The 18,041-nt window shown below is 40.3% G+C and overlaps 1 protein-coding gene across 1 annotated transcript in view; it reads right to left on the bottom strand.

Annotated features, from left to right (window-relative positions):
- lgr4 (leucine-rich repeat containing G protein-coupled receptor 4) overlaps nt 1–18,041 on the bottom strand; it is a 104,229-nt gene that overhangs the window by 38,851 nt on the left and 47,337 nt on the right. The window contains 2 exon segments of the mRNA XM_052029675.1: nt 4,803–4,874; nt 16,987–17,058. Coding sequence (XP_051885635.1) covers nt 4,803–4,874; nt 16,987–17,058 — 144 coding nt within the window.

Here is an 18,041-nt window from a genome sequence, read left to right as displayed (position 1 = left end):
AAATCCTGCTCTTTAAACCTAACTCCTGAGTGTCTTTCAGGAGAAGCTCAAGCCTGTTCTTACCTATGCCTTTCTGCAACTGTGATTAATCTTCTGGTTGCTTGCAACTTTAATTATTCCTCCTGCTTCCATTCTGACTTCTATTTTCAGCCTTCTCTTTCAGGGCAAAGTTGAGAAACAGTACCACAATGACTTAACACATTCCAGCTTTTTGTACTCGAGATCAAGTTCAATAATTTCAGTTGATGATTCTACTTCACCCACTTGAACCCCCAGGCCCATCATTTGATTTTTGTGTAATTGTTCCATCGCCACACCTTCGGCTTTGCAGTCATCTCTTTTGTAATTTAATCTCTCCACACTATTACTGATTCTTTTTCGGTCATCATGCCTAAATTAAGTATTTCCAGCACTTTGTTTTAATTATATGCCAACCTGTTTCAAGCCCTACTTTTGTAACTATCTGCACTTGATATAAGAATGGATACTGGATTGCAGCCAGAGAAATTCGACTAATGACTGAAAGCTTACAAGATTACTTGTCCTATGATTGTTTACCTGTCAGCTGTTTACTACAGAATAAATTATTATGCGCTTAACTGAAACCTACAAAGCGTAAGAAAAAGGAAACTGTCCAGGTAAACTCTTTATTCCCAAATCAATGTTTCTCTATCAGCCACGTCCTTCCTACCACAACTGCACACAATACCTCAAATGTGATCTAACCAGTGTTTTGTAAATTTGCAACATAATATCCCAACTTTTATATTCTATGCCCCAACCTATGAAGACTTATTCACTACCCAATTTACTTATGTTGCCACTTTCAGGGAACTATGGCCTCCAGGTCCCTGTTTACCAACATTTCTTAGTCCATACTATTTACTGTACATGTCCTACCCGTATTTGACTTCCCATCTAGTAAGCACACTTACTAGGGATAATCAGCATGCTTTTCTTTTGAGGAGGTGACAAAAATGATTGATAAGAGGAGGGCAATAGATGTTGTATACATGGACTTTAGTAAAGCTAAGTATACTAAAACAATGTCTCTGATGGTAGGCTGATGCAGAAGATTAAGGCACATGGGATCCATGGAGACTTGACAGATTGGATTCAAAGTTGGCCATAAAAGACAGGATAACCGTGGAGGAGTTTTACTCTGACTGCAGGTCCATATTCTGCAAGGATCAGTACAGCGACCTCTTTATACACACTTGGACAAAAACGTAGGTGGGTTGATTAGTAAGTTTGCAGACGTCACAAAAATTGGAGTCGAAAGGATTCAGCAGGATACAAACCAGTTGGAAATATGCAGAGAAATGGCAGATAAAGTTTAATCCAGACAAGCGTAAAGTGTTGCACTTCAGGAGGTCAAATGCAAGAGGAAAGTATACAGTAAATGGCAGGTCCCTTAGAAGCACTGATGTACTAGAGGACCCAATATTAAAGAGAGTTAAGATTGTCCCTGTGGTGAGGTGGAAGGGTTTACTCAAGCAATTCCAGAAGATGGGCCCTAGGTAGCTGGAATGTAGCCAGAAAACCACTGCAGTGATCAACTCTGCTTGCAACAAGATATACAAAAGGTTTTCAGCAACAGATGGGATGAGGCAGGAGTGGAAAGAAAATTTTGGAGCTGTAAGTTAGGATTCTTTGTGATTGAAGAAATGTAGGATTCAAAGTTTAGCTTTGGGTAGAATAGCTCATAGCTCATGCAAGTGCAAGTTCATAGCTCCCTGAAAGTGGCAACACATGTAGATAGGGTGGTAAAGACGTACAGCATACTTGCCTTCATTGGTCAGGGTGTTGAGTATAAAAATTGGCAAGTCGTGTTACAGCTGTACAAAACTTTGCTTAGGCCTCATTTGGAGTATTGTGTCCAGTTCTGGTCGCCACATTACAGGAAGGATATGAAGACTTTGGAGAAGGTGCAGAAGAGGTTCACCAAGATGTTCCCTGGATTAGAGAGTATAGCTACAAGAAGAGGTTGGACAAACTGGGATTGTTTTCCCTGGAGCGTCGCAAGCTGAAGGGCAAAATGACATAAGTATATAAAATTATGTTATGGATGATAGTCAGGATTATGGATATCAATTATGGATAGACAGTCAGGCTTTTTCCTAGTGTGGAAATGTTAAAACCGAGATGGCATAGCTTTAAGGGAAAAGTTTCAAAAATTTACGAGGCAAGTATTTTTTTTAATATATACACAGAGAGTGGTAGGTGCCTAGTATGTGCTGCCCTGGGAAGTGGTGGAAGCAGATATGATAGCAATGCTTAAGAGGTATTTAGACAGGCAAATGAACAGGAAGGGAATGGAGGGATATAGACCTTGTGGAAACAGATGGGTTAGTTTTGATTGGCATCATGGTTGGCACAGCCACTGTGGGTCAAAGGGCCTGTTCCTATGCTGTACTGTACTATGTTCTAAATATTCATTTATGCCTTCTCCCACATTGCCTGACTCCACACATAGATTACTCCTTTGGTTGGCTAACCTATGGCTCTTGATTTACTTATAGAATACCTATAATTGGATTCTATACCTTTATATTTTCCTTAATCTTACTCCATCTTTTTTGCCCTCCTTATTTCTTAAATTCTCTCTTACACACTCAATAATCCTCGAGACTCCCTCAATCCTATACAAGCCATATTTTTTCCTGATTAAACCTTCAATAGTAATACAAGTGGGAAGAGAAATTCTTATGTTTCCTTTAATTTACCATCCCTCTCTTAGAACTGTTGCTTATCTTAAAAATAACTGCAGTGACCAAGGCCTTAACTAAAGATTAGCTTATTTTGCTAAAGCTAAAAGAACAAAGAACTTGCATTCATGATAACAAATTTCATATCAATTTAAAAAAAAAGCATTGAGCTAGTACTGCCACACCTTAATCTTCGTTTGATTGTTCCAATGCATTTCCAGCTAGACTCTTTTGGTCACCACTTAGTCATCTTAAGAATGTTTAAAATTCTGCTGCCATGTCCTATCTTGCACTCCTATACTCACTGAGCAATGTTAGCTCAAGGTTAAATATCCTCATATTAATATTCTCTCCATTCTTTTTAAATCCCTCAATAGTCTCACCACTCCATCTTCTGGTCATATTTGCTGGGTTTACACCTCTCAGATTTTTGTGCATTTCTACTTCTAGCCTCTTGAATTTAATCAATCTATTCTTGCCAGCCAAGCTTTCATCTATTAAAGCCCCTAGCCCTGGAACTCCCCTGCCAGGAATGAAGTGTTTATGTGGTAATGCCAATCGATCAAGGTAACCAATTGGGAGTGCCTAACTCAAATACTTGAAGGTGGGATTAGTTTGAGCAGCTTTGTCATCCAGCATGGGCAAAATGGGTCAAATGCACCCAGTGTCATAAATACTCCAAGGTGCACAAGACAGCTGTTAAATACTTACAATTTGATAACCAGTGTATACTGATTAAATGCATTTTGATAAACTGAAAAATAGTTACTGTGCCACAATCCAGGATCAGCAATCCAATTATATTAAATACAGTTACATTTATACTGCTGTCCAGTTTTTATTAAAAACAATTCAAATCTCACAGAACAATAAACAACTTTTAATAAAACAAGCAGCAAGTAGTATTCCCTTCACAATCTAATATTCTGTTCAACAAACTACAGAAAGAAGTTGTTCAGTTTCCATTAAATATCTAAAGTACTTCTGCAAATGTCTTGCGTATTATATGCCATCAACATTATCTGGCTTTTTCCATAAGGTTTACATAATGTAGTTCAAACCTGTACCCTTAATCTGTACTGCAGCATGCAAGTATGCCAGTTATGTGACATAACCTCCAGGTAGTATCTACTTGCTCATCTTAAAAGGTAAAACTAAGCTTTGAAAAGTAAACAAACCATGTCATTTGTACTGAAATGAAGGCTGAATAGTTAAACCTTACAAGAAAATAAAAAAACTGCAAAGTACAATCTCCCTCAAAGTGAATGAAAACAAAAAAAATCCCTGAAGAATAAAAACAACAAAAAAAACCTGTTTTAAAACAGACTGGCATAATCATTCTGGAATATTCAGAAATATCAACTTGTTGAGCAATTATAGCTAAAAATAACAGAGCTATGTAAGTGACTGCACTTCGCACTGACCTCAAAAATTAATTCCCCCACAAAGATCCAACAATCTTTATTTGGGGAATTTCTCCATTTTCAAATATGTGCTACTGTCAGGAGTCAGTTCAAAGGTGCCTTCCAATCACCCAGGCCCTGTGATGTCATTAAACCAGCTAATAAGCCAGTCACACTAAACACCCCTCACAGAAAACAATATTTAATTAACATTTTTTAATATTATACAGACTGCTAAATATAAACCAGAACATGACAAGTATAAGCTGAAATAAAACAAATTAATTAAAATTAAATGTTAAATCTTTTTTAAATTGAAGGAATAGAAAATTGGTTCTTTCGGGGCCTAATAGTTTGCTAAGCAGCAATTACAACTTAAATTTGCCATCAAAAGCTCAGTTATATGAGATTCACAAATGTGAGATTTTTCATCAGGCTATTTAACAATTTAAACTATTAACAAAGCAATCCCATCAATACCAGTTCAAGCAAATTCAGCTGGATTGTGGCTGAAAAGATTATAAACAGCTCTGCCTATGAAGGTGCACTGGATCAGAAAGAATATTTTCTGGATTTCCAGCTTAAATTTTATCCATGCAAAAAATCTAAAAATTACTGCCTGATTCACAGAGTGGTGATAAGAGGTAGTTTCACAAATCACTACAACAGCAAAATCCAGGTCAGTACTTACAATGATTGCAGTGTAGAAAGTCCCTTCAGGGCTGCACTTGGTACAGTTTTCAACTGGTTGTTCTGAAGCATTCTAGGAGAGAACAGTAGACCACTCAATTTTCCAATATAGTCTCAAAACAAAATCAAATTTCAATGATGTGTATTCACATTCATTCTCTAATCATACATTTTCAGCCACCATGTTTGGCTTAAATAATTGGCTGCATATTTGCCCAACAAAGCAGCGAACAGCAAATAAGAATACCCAAGCCAAAATTACAATTAACATTCTTTAATAAATAACATTCCATGGATCAACATGTTTTCCCACTTTTATAATATTCAACCTCAGGAATGAGGATACTCAAAGCAAACAAGACTAAAGATCCCAGAACTAAATCACTGAGACACTGTAGTGCCAGAATTCCTTGATGGTGTAATCTGGTCATGTGGGCTAGAGAATGCCTGGCGCTGGATGCAAAAGGGAGTATTTCAAAATTTGCAGTGATAGGAAACTCAATATTGCAATCAGTACAGAGGGCATATAATAGCCTGGTGGAATTGATAAACAGAGCAGATAAAATTTAATACAGCACAGAAGGTACCCACATGGCACATCATATCTGTGCTCTTCAAACCACCCCATTTACTTGTCTTTTCCCTTGCAGGCCTGCAACTTTTTTTTCACCTTTTAATTACTTAGCCAAACCTCTAACGAAATTTATCCTGCCATCCTTTCAGGCAGTGAATTACAGATGAACACCCATTTGTGGAAAAAAAGCTTCACATTTCACTCATTTCTTTTGCTATTTATCTTAAATATATTCTCCAGTAGCTGGCCCTTCTGCAATGGAAGTGTTTTTCACTCCATTAAAAATATTCAATATTTCAACACCTCTGTTAGATGCTGTCTTAAAACTATCTGCTTTAAGCCTTCTTAGTATCTCTGTTAATGACCCAAATCTCTTGCATCATTCCAGCAAATCGACATTCTCACCATGGCTTCACACTGATTCTTCAAGCATGATGCCAAAACTGAAAACAGTTTTCCTAGCAGACCTTAACCAATTGATTTAATGTCATTAATGTCTTTCCACTTATAAAGCATAAAATCCTACATGTTTAATAGCTTTCTCAACTTCTTAAAGATTCACTCATCCTTATGCACACATCTGTCTGTTCTCACACCTCCCCCCCCCCACCTTTAAAACTGCACCATTTAGTTCTTAATGCCTCTCATTCTTGCTAAATAAAATGCATCATTTCACACTAGGCTGTATTAAACTGCATGAGTTTATCGGTTTCACCGGTCCATTATATGCCCTCCATACTGGTTACAACAGAATTTCCTGTCATCTACAAATTTTGAAATATTCCCTTTACAGCCAAGGCCAGGCTATTAATAATTTAAAATTATGTCCACCAACCAGTGACTGAATCACCACTTCCCCATAAGTACCTGGTACCCAAAAGTGAATTTGCCAACCAAGAGTGTCCTTGAACATTTTTTTTGAGGAGGTGATAAAGATGATTGATGAGGGTAGAGCAGTGGGTGTTGTCTTAATGGATTTTAGTAAAGCATTTGACAAGGTCCCCCATGGTAGGCTCGTCCAGATTAAGATGCATGGGATCCACTGCAGGTTGATAAATTGGATACAAAATTGGCTTGGTTGTAGAAGACAGGGTAGTGGTGGATGACTCTCTCTGATTTAAGGTCTGTGACCAGTGGTGTTCCACAGAGATCAGTGCTGTTTGTGATAAAAAGATCTGGATGAAAATATAGGTGGTCTGATTAGTAAGTTTGCAGCTGATGTGACAATTGGTGCAGTTGTGGATAGCGAGAAAAGTTTTCAAAGGATACAGCAAGATTTCGATCAATTGGAAATTTGGGTGGGGAAATATGGATGGAGAAATGGCAGATGGAGTTTAATCCAATTGCAAGGTGTAGCACTTTGGAAGGTCAAATGCAAGAGGAAAATATACAGTAAATGACAGGACCCTTAGGAGCACCGATGCATATAGAGATCATGGGGAGTAAATCCCTAGCTCCTAAAAGCGACAATACAAGTAGAGAGGGTAAAGACGACACATGGCATGCTTTCCTTCATCGGCTGGGGCACTGAATGTAAAAGTTGGCAAGTCATGTTGCAGCTATATAAAACTTGCACTATGTGGAGGCTTTGGAGAGGTTGCAGAAGAGGTTCACCAGGATACCATGAAGGAGGGATTGGACAAACTTGGATTTCTTGCTCTGGAGCATGGAGGCTGAGGGGGTGACCTGACAGAAGGATAAAAAGTTATTAGAGGCATAGGTGGGTAGCTAGTCAGAGTCTTTTTCCCAGTGGGTGGAAATGTCAAATACTAGAGGGCATAGCTTTAAGGTGAGAGGGGGAAAGCTTAAAGGGTATTCAAAAGACATCCTTTTTTTGTTTCACACAGAAAGTGGTAGGTGCCTGGAATGTGCTGCCAGGGGAGGTGGTAGAAGCAGATACGATAGCAATGTTTAACAGGCATTTAGACAGGGAATAGGAGGATACAGATCACATGCAGGCAGATGGGATTAGCTAGATTGGCATCACAGTTGGTGCAGACAGGATGGGCCAAAGGGCCTCTTCTCGTGCTGTACCATTTTATGATCAGCAGGTCCTTGTGTGGCCTAGGATCTACATAGCATAATTGGATCATGTGAGCATGTCAGAAAAAAGCCTTGTCCACAAAACTGCTTAGAAAGTCTTTGATAGACAGCAGAGCCGTGCTCTCAGCTTTGTTGTCATGGGTGTAAAACCTTTAGGACACTTTGGAATGTCCCTGGCATTCAAAAGCATAATAAAATAAAAAAAAAATTCTTGCAAACAATAATCTAGTTTTCTTCCTTGGTAGCTGTAAAATCTCCTTTGAAATGAATGCTTGTGGATTCAGTAGCAGATCTCACTTGAAGTGCTGAGGAATCTCAGCAAAGTTGTTCTCTGTTGATGGTCTTCATGACGATTCCAGTGACACAGAGCACCGACAGATTCACCAGACGGATTTGTTAACAAGTTCAGTAACTTCTCATTCAAATCTTCATGCAAAATCCCAAAGTTACTTGCACTTATTGGGGTAAATACTAGCAGTTTGCCAGCACTGCCAGCAATTAGCAGCAAGCATTGCTCCATGTATTCAAGGGCAGTGACATTAATGACTACAAATGGCAACCCTGTCAGAAATTCAAATGCTTGACAAAAATCCCTGGATCATCTGTAAAGAACATCGTATCCACACTCCCTTTTTGGTATTAAAAACAGAAAATATTCAGGCTGTGGAAAGAGAAAACATACTTAACACTTCAGGCAAATGACCTTTCACCAGAACTGAGAAAAGTTGAAGGTAAAATAAATCTTATCAAAAAGGGAGGAGGGGAGGTGAATACCCAATAGAAAGCCTGATGTGGGAAGGTAGAAGTGATTAAATGACAAAAGTGTTGATAGTGCAAGGTGAAAGCAGCTGATTAGTAAATAACAGGTGGTCTGCTTTGAGGTGGTTTAGACGAGGAGAAACTTCCCTCTCTTTTGTTTTTCGTTTTGGTGAAAGCTCATCAACCTGAAACACTAGCATTGCTTCCTTTGCCATAGGTACAGTCTGAGAAGATTTCCAGCATCCAGGGCATTTTGCTTTTCTACTATATTGTCCTTTATCAAATGCCTTTTGCAAGCTCATTAACAAATCAACCAGAATCTTCACAAAAAACTACCAAGTAAACACAGAAAAACAGACTTAAAATTATGCAGTAAAAACTCATCACATGATAAATGTAAAGATCAAACATTCATAAAGTCTAATATTAATGCTGTTATTAAAAAACAAAGTTTAACTCTTGAAATAAACCTAAATGATAAATATTCAAACTAATAAACTCATAGCTACTTGGAACATTTCTGAACTAGCAAAAGAAAAAAAACATCAACAGATTAGGCTGCCAACAGTGCAATAACAAAATAGAGTCAGAATTATACAGCATGGAAACAGGCCCTTTGGCCCAACTCATCCATGCCAACCATGTTGCCCAGCAAGCTAGTCTCATCTGCCTGCGTTTGGCCCAAAGCCCTTTAAACCTCTCCTATCCATGTACCAAATGGTGTGCATTTGACAAAACTGAAGCCATTTTATTAGTGCTGTTTAAAGGTATCGATTCTTTTATTATCCTAAATGACTAAATAACAGGTTCAGACATAGAAAACTGCCCATGTTTCCACTTATGGTAACAAAACAAAGTTATTGTACAGATCCAAGTCAGATGGATAGACCAGGACATCTAATTCAAATAAAAAAAAGTACCTTGAATTTATTTACAAGTGCTGGATTAGGGTCTTTTTTTGAATGGAAGACAAATATTTCTGTTTCATCAGGCAAAATCAAATTTTGAAATTTCATACTTATCTGGCTAGAATTAAGCAGCCACTCAAATCCAGAGACACTGAGACTTTGAGGGTCAGCAACAAACCCTTACTTAAATATTTAAAAATTAACTACTGTAAATTTGTTAATGATTCTTGTTCAGTCATCTATTGTAACTAGAGCTTTTGTATTAAGCCAATGCCTAATGGTATATTGAGTCACTCCCCATTGCTGTAACCTCTTCTACAGCTCTTCTGTTTTGCAAATAATAGCCAAAGGAGATTTATTTTTGATCCTTACTTATCTTTGATTAAATACTAGAACAGAACATGATTACATATCACCTTTCTGAAACCCAAGACTTTCACAGCCAATACAGGTTAGAAAAGGCATTGTTTGTACCAAAGAGAGCAAAACTCAATTACAGAAGATCTTGGTTCAGGAAGCACAACAGAGATATCCAGAATAAAAGCCAGAAGTCTATTAGGCACTTTCAGCGAGTTGGAGCCAGGACTTGAAACAAGAGGTGGGATTTTTAAAAAGAGGCAAGTCTCTGTGCTCGGTGTTCTTTTTCAGTGAGCAGGACCCTTATAGAGTCATATTTGTTAGTAATAACTGGCTAATTAGCTAATCAGCGGCAGCCAATAAAAAGGTGGGGTTAAGCGGAGCAGCCATTTTTAGAGTGATTCAGTGTTAGAGTGGGGTACTGAAGCTTTGGCGAGAAGAGGCTGAGTAAATGACCTAAGTGTGGAGAGTGCAAGCAGCTCTTTAAAAAGAAATGTTTCAGTAAGGCGGCACAGGCAAGGTCTTTATTTTGTTGTCTGTAAATCCTCAAGTCCTTTATTCAGGATGGCAGTTAGGGTAGTGGAATGCTCCTCCTGCAAGATGTGAGATATCAGGGAACCTCAGTCTCCCTGATGACAACATCTGCAGGAAGTGCACCCAGCTGCAGCTCCTGACTGACCAGGACAAGGAAATAGAGCTGGAGTTGGATGTACTCAGGACCATCTGGGAAGCTGAAAACCTCACAGATGAAACCTTTACTGAGTTGGTCACACCCAGGATATAGGCTTCAGATAGATGGGCGACCACCAGGAGCAGTAAGGCAAGCAAGCAGTCAATGCAGGGTTCCCCTGTGTCCATACCCCTCAGCAACAAGTATACCCCTTTGGATACTACAGGGGGAGATGACTTATCAGGGCACAGCAGCAACAGCCAGCTCTGCAGCTCAGCAGGGAAGGGTAAAGTCAGGCAGAGCAATAGTGATAGAAGACTCGATAGTTAGGGGGACAGACAGGAGATTCTGTGGCCACGAAAGAGACGTCAAGATGGTGTGTTGCCTCTCAGGTGCTGGAGTCGAAGATGTCTCAGAGCAACTGCAGAATATTCTCAAGGGAGAGGGTGAGCAGCCAGAGGTTGTGGTGCACGTTGGCACTAATGACATAGGTAGAAAAGGGGAAGAGGTCTTGTGCAGCAGGTATTGGGAGTTAGGAAAGAGGCTGAAGAGCAGGACCTCCAAGGTAGTAATCTCTGGATTACTCCCAGTGCCATGTGCTAGTCAGGGCAGGAATGGGATGATAGAACAGATGAATGCATGGCTGAGGTATTGGTGCAGGGGATAGGGTTTCAGGTTCTTGGATCACTGGAACCTCTTCTGGGGCAATGGTGACTTGTACAAGGAGGACGGATTAAGATAAGATATTTTTATTAGTCACATGTACATCAAAACACACAGTGAAATACATCTTTTGCGTAAAGTGTTCTGGGGGCAGCCCGCAAGTGTTGCCACGCTTCTGGCAACAACATGGCATGCCCATAACTTCCTAACCCGTACGTCTTTGGAATGTGGGAGGAAACCCACACAGACACAGGGAGAACGTACGAACTCCTTACAGACAGTGGCTGGAATTGAACCTGGGTCAATGGCCTCAACTGGAGGGGAACCAATGTCCTGGCCAGAAGGTTCACTAGTGCTCAAGGAGGGTTTAAACTAGTTTGGCAAGGGGATGGGAACCAGAGCACCAGGTCAGAAAGTGGAGGGATTGAGAGGAAGGTAGATGTCAGGGCCAGTTTAAAAATAAAACAGGCAGGAGCAAAGTAATATACATGATGGGACGGACAGTTTTAAGTGTGTGTATTTGAATGCCAGGAGTATTATAATTAAGGGTGATGAACTTAGAGCATGGATCAGTACATGGCACTATGATGTTGTGGCCATAACAGAACTGGTTGAGAGAGGGACAGCAATGGGTGCTTAATGTTCCTGGTTTTTGATGTTTTAGTAAAGGGGGGTGGGGGGAGGAGTTGCACTACTAATCAGGGACAATATCACAGCTGCAATCAGAGGGGACATAATGGAGGGCTTGTCCACTGAGTCTATGTGGGTAGAACTCAAAAATAAGAAAGGTGCAATCACTCTGATGGGATTATACTATAGACCACCAACCTTCCCCCCCCCCCCCCCCACCCCCGATAGCCACCAGGACAATGGGGAACAGATAAACAGGCAGATTAGGGAAAGGTGTAAAACTAATAGGGTTGTTGTCGTGGGGGACTTCAACATCCCTAATATGAACTGGGATCTCCTTTGTGTCAGATGTTTATATGGGGCAGAATTTGTTAGGTGCATCCAGGAGGGTTTCTTAAATCAAGATGTCAATAGTCCAACAACAGGAGGGGCTGTATTGGACCTGGTATTGGGTAATGAGCCTGGCCAGATGACCTATCTGAAGCCTGTACCCTGGGTTATCCAGAATTAATTGGGAACAGCTGTTTATAAGCAAGTCCACATCTGACATTTGGAGTACTTTTAAAGACTAACTGCACAGAGTACAGGACAGGTGTGTTCCAGTAAGAAGGACTGACAAGAATGGCAGGGTAAGAGAACCTTGGATGTCGAGAGAGGTGGTGAATTTAGTCAAGAAGAAAAAGGAAAGTATGTAAAGTTTAGGAAACTGGGATTAAATTGAGCACTTGAGGATTACGAAGCAGCCAGAAAGGAACTCAAGAAGGGAATTAGGAAAGCCAGGAGGGGCCACGAAAAGTCCTTGGTAAGTAGGATTAAAGAATCCCAAGGCATTCTATACATACATCAAGAGCAAGAAGATAACTAGGGGGAGAGTAGAACCACTCAAGGATAAGAGGGAACATGTGCTTGGAAGTGGAAGTGGTGGGTGAGGTCATTAATGAGTCCTTTACATCAGTATTTACCAAGGAGAAGGATGTGGAGGATAGGGAGATCAGTGTGGAGCATGCTAATGTGCTAGGGCATTGAGATAAAGGAGGAGGTAGTGTCAGGTCTCAGAGCATTAAGGTGGTTAACTCCCCAGGGCCTGATGGGATATATCCCAGGTTATTGAGATATTGAGAGGCAAAGAGGAGATTGCTGGGGCCTTGACCAATATCTTTTTGTCCTCTCTAGCCACAGGCGAGGACCCAGAGGACTGGCGAGTATCTAATGTTGCTCCATTATTCAAGAAGGGAAACAGGGATAATCTCGGTAACTATAGACTGCTGAGCCTCATGTCAGTGGTAGGGAAGTTACTGGAGAGAATACTTGGGGATAGGATTTATCAGCATTTGGAAAACCATAGCCTAATTAGGGACAGTCAGCACAGCTTTGTGCAGGGCAAGTCACGCCTTACTAACTTAATTGAGTTTTTTGACGAAGTAATGAAGGTGATTGATAAAGGTAGAGCTGTGGATGTTGTCTACATGGATTTTAGTAAGGCATTTGACAAGGTCCCTCAAGGGAGGCTCATCCAGAAGATTAAGATGCATGGGATCCAAGGTGAATTGGCTGTTTGGATTCAAAGCTGGCTTGGCTGTAAAAGAGGGGGTAGTGGTTGATGAGACTTTTCTAGCTGGAGGTCTGTGACTAGTGGCATTCCTCTGGGATCCATACTGGGACCTCTGCTACTTGTGATGTATGTAAATTACCTAGATGAAAATGTACATGGGTAGGTTAGTAAATTTGCGGATGATACGAAGATTGGTGGTGCTGTGGATAGCATGGAAGACTGGCAAAGGATACAACGGGATATAGATCAGTTGCAGATATGGGCAGAGAAACGGCAGATGGAGTTCAACCTAGCCAAATGTGAAGTGTTGCACCTTGGGAGATCAAATGTAAAGAGGCAGTACACTGTTAATGGCAAGGCCCTTAACAGCATTGACGAGCAGAAGGATCTTGGAGTCCAAGTTCATAGCTCCCTGAAAGTGGCTACACAGGTTGATAGGGTGGTACAGAAGGCAAATGGCAAACTTGTCTTCATTAGTCTAGGCATTGAGTTCAAGAGTCAGGAAGTTATCCTGCAGCTTTATAAAACTTTAGTTAGGCTGCCTCTCGAATATTGTATTTAGTTCTGGTCACCCCATTATAGGAAGGATGTCAAGGCTTAGAAGAGGTTTACCGAGATGCTGCCTGGATTAGAGGGCATGGAGGATAGTCTGGACAAACTTGGGTTGTTTTCTCCGGAGCGGCAGAGTCTGAGGGGAGATCTGATAGAGGTTTACAAGATTGAGAGGCATAGATAGAGTTGACAGCCAGTATCTTTTACCCAGGGTTGAAATGTCTAATACTAGAGGGCATGCATTTAAGGTGAGAGGAGGAAAGTTCAAAGGAGATGTGTGGGGCAAGTTTTAAAAAAGTGGGTGCCTGGAATGTGCTGCCTGGGGTGGTGAAGGCAAATATGATAGGGGCATTCAAGAAGCTCTTAGATGGGCACATGAATGTGAAGGAAATGATAGGATATGGACATTGTCAGCAAAAGGGATTATTTTATTACTAATGTAATTGGTTTGGCACAACATTGTGGGCTGAAGGGTCTGTTCCTGTGCTGTACTGTTCTGTGTTCTAAAACTGGACTGGGCAGGTTCTCTTGTTGGATTTGTTAGGCATGTACCCGCTAGGATTTAGAAGAGCAAGAGGGGAGCTTGACTATAGCAAGCAAGGTCTTGAGGGGTTGTGAGAGGGTGGCTGTGGAAAGCCTTCTGGTGGATGTGGAGCAGTTCTCCCTTGATTATGGAGTAGTTTCCGATCCAATAATGCTTTGCATTTGTGGTGAATTAGCTCCTGGATTGCCTAGTCATTCTAATCAAATCAGTCCTGCCTTTTTCCGGTGGAGAACCAAAAGTTTCTTCAGAGATGCAAATCATGGGAACCTCAGCAGTCCAAGAACCTGCAGCTCCCAATAGGGGTCATTAATTGTCTTTGAGGCATTGTCTGAAAGGGCATGTTTGGGCTGTCCTTCAACACTGATTTTCTTGCAGGAACATTTCTATGTTACAACCCCTGCAAACACAAGCATAATCTTGCTGGGTAGCCAGGGGAACACACCTTAAGCACTTGTGCAAACAAATGAGCAGTTTTTAATTACAAGTGAAGCAGGTCATCACAAGCTGCACTGTGAACCTATTCCTAGAATCCCCTAGTGTTAGGCAACATTGCTGCCAAAGGTAATAGCAGCAAGGATTGAGATCTCTCAAAATTGAGTCCGGTGAATGTTAAGGGACAGAAGAACAAGAGAATTTGTATTCTGGCAATAAAAGAAAGCACGGCCCCTCTCCATATATGCCAGGGATGCTGCTGCTAAATTAGAAGCAACTTGAGCTGAAATCTCTCAACTATCTCACTACATTTTTCTTTCTCCCCCACCACCTTGTCCTAAACTTACTCAATCCCCAAAAAGATAATGTACAGACTGGCACATCTGTGGTCATATGAACAGATATTTTGGTATGCAGTCAAGTTGAGTTTATTATCATATGCACAAGTACAGTGAGGTACAGGTACAATTAAAAACTTGCTTGCAGCAGCATCACAAGCACAGACTCCCAACCCTACTCTCAGGTTACATTCTGAAGCACGTAACTGAAATAAGAAAAATCAATTTTCAAAGAATTTTAAACTACAGGGAAATAAGTAACCAATGCATTGACCTGATCTTGTCATCCAGAGTTCAGTTGAAAACAAACACTGATAAGAAAAGGGAAAGTAGAACATTAGTAGATTAGCAAGAAATATAAAAACAGATTGCAAGATCTTCTATAAATATGTGAAAAAAGCAGAGTTATTACAGATTGAGACAGGAGAATTTGTAGTGGGAAATGAGGCAGATACAATGATAATTACATTTTTGTTTCCATCTTCATGGAACACACAGAAAGCCTCCCAAAAGAGTGTAGAACCATAAGTATGGAATAAATGAATCAAGAATAGTTTTCATTAATGAAAGAAAACTAGCAGTGAATAATGTATTAGTTTTGGGCGACACACTGGCGCAGTTAGTAGAACTGTTGCTTCACAGCTCCAGCAACCTGCATTCAATTCGGACCTCTGGTGCTGCCTGTGTGGAGTCTGCACATTCTCCCTCTGATCAAGCAGAATTCCCCACATGCACATCTGCCCAAAAATCAGACACAAGGCATCAGAGGTGTGTTGGCAAACTGAATCTAAAATTGGATTGGTGATAAGAGGCAGACAGTAATAGTAGATAGGTGCTTTTTTTTCCCAATTGGAAGTCTGTAACAAGAGGTATACAGCCTCACTGTGCCCCCTCACTTCTTTATACTGGCCATCTCCCCTCTACATTCTCAGTCCTGATGCAAGGTCTTGACCCGAAACGTCAACCATCTCTCTGCCTACACATATGCAGCCTGACCCACAGATTCTCCAGCAGTTTGTTTTTTGCTCCAGTTATAGAACCCTGGTAACATAACTGTTATGTACCTATCTGGTCTCTGGACATCAGGAATAATATATTTGCAATAGAGTGGGTTCTACAATCGTTCATCAGGTTGATTCCTGGGACAGTGGGTCTGTTGTATGAGGAGAGATTAAGCAGACTGGCTTGTACTCAAGCTTACAAGAATGCAAATATACAACATTCTTAAGAGGCCTGACAATGTGGATGCAGTGCTGATTTTTCCCTGGCTGGGATGTCTAGAACCAGGGCTCAAAGTTGCAAAATAAAAGCTAAGAACTTTCTCCACATGGTAAACTTTTGGAATCATTACACAAGATGGCCATGGAGGCTCATTCGCAAAGTATTTTTGAGAGATGTTGATAGATTTTTTAGACACTACAAAAACCAGGGAATTATGGGGTTAATACATGAAAGTAGCACTGAATCAATAACTTCTATTACCTTATTGAATGGTGGAGCAGGCACAGGGGAGCAAATGGCAGACTCCTGCTCCTATTTATGTTCTTGCATCAGGTGGCTTTCATTGCTCTAAACAAGCCCTCAGCTGGATATTAGAACATGATAATTTACTTTGAATGATCCTTAAATTACCATGCTATTTTAATACAAATCCAGAAGACAAATTGCATGTTATTCAAAAGCAAAATAGTGCCGATGCTCTAAAGTCTGAAATAGAAACCAAAAATCCTGGAAAAAGCACCTGTGAAGATAGCAACAGAGGTAACACCAGGTCTATGATCTTTCAGCAAAAGCGGGTACAGGCAGGAGGTAAAAAAACACTTGAACTTGCAGGGAAAGGCAGGAGGGGCAAAATAAAGTACAGGCTTGGGAATGGGTCATCTGTACACATGCACAGGAGGGTCAAATTCACTCATTTAGATTAAAAGACAAGTAGATCATGTTTTGCAACTTAAATATAATTATTTTCACTGGAATATATTGAGAGTTTCACTGTTCTACAAAATGAGAATTAGTTCAGGACTACTTGACATTTTAAAACTTAAATACTCTTGAGATTTATCTTTGGGAAAACTAATCCCAATCCATTTTCATGCACCAAGTTTGGAAAGCTGAGTATTTTTTGAAGGATTCCCAAGATCGAAGGAACAGCTTAATACTTACAAAACTTTCAGCTGCGATAAACCAGACAAAGCCTCTGGATGAATGTAGCACAGGTCATTACCAGCCAATCGCCTGAAAGAAAAGATATAACAGTCAAGCAATCATGTTGTGACAAAAAATAAATTAGGAATCAGGAAAATAGATAACTACAGCATGAAATTGAAATACAATCAAGCTCTGTGTGTCATTTAGTGGTCTACAGTTCAGACAGGTGTTCTGTGGCATTGAGTACTGTAAAACTGTTCCAACAGCAAAAATGTGTAAAATGTATTAAAACCAAAGCTAAAAGCATCATCTATCACCATGCCTATCATCTGGCTCTTCTGACGTATACTACAATGCACCTACTTTGGCCAGTGCAAGATGATAGCAGTTTGAAAAATGAAATCTTTAATAATTTAACATCAGACAAGGCATTTTAAAAAAATCACTGGTTATCGAACCATTCATTTACAATGCCTGACATTAAACACAAATTGAGCTGAATTGTTTCCCCTGCAAGTAGCCAGACTACAAATTCCCCTCACTATCTAAAGCCTCTTTATGAAATTTCCATAACATTTGGTTAACTGTAGTATATACTGGAATTCATAAAACAAAAAGCCCACAATTCCTACCAAACGCAAATCAGCTATGGTTTTAGAGCAACAATCAATCTGCTGAAGGGGACCAATCAGCATCTTTGGGGGGGAATGGGGGGGTGGTAAGGAATTGTTGACATTCAGATTGAAACCTGCATCAGGTCTGACCTGCTGAATTCCTCCAGCAGATTGTTTATTGCTCCAGACTCTTGTGTCTCTGGCAATGGTTCCAAGTGTGTAATGTTTTGCATTGGCAATTGCCAATCTTGGAACAGTTTTCTATGATCAAGATTTCCAGCCTACAGCACATCAATCTCCAGGGCAGGGGCATCAACATCAAGTAAAAGCATAGAGACATAGGGCGTGGAAATGAGTCCTTTCAACCAGCAATTACATGCTGACCATCACCCAACCATTTATACTAATCTTACATTAATCCTAAATGTTCATTCTTATGAACTTTTCTCCAATCAC

The sequence above is a fragment of the Pristis pectinata genome, chromosome 14 (assembly GCF_009764475.1).
Source record: "Pristis pectinata isolate sPriPec2 chromosome 14, sPriPec2.1.pri, whole genome shotgun sequence".
NCBI classification, from domain to species: Eukaryota; Metazoa; Chordata; class Chondrichthyes; order Rhinopristiformes; family Pristidae; genus Pristis; species Pristis pectinata.
Note: the sequence above shows the minus strand (reverse complement) of the source record. Positions and strands in the feature narration are given on the sequence as shown.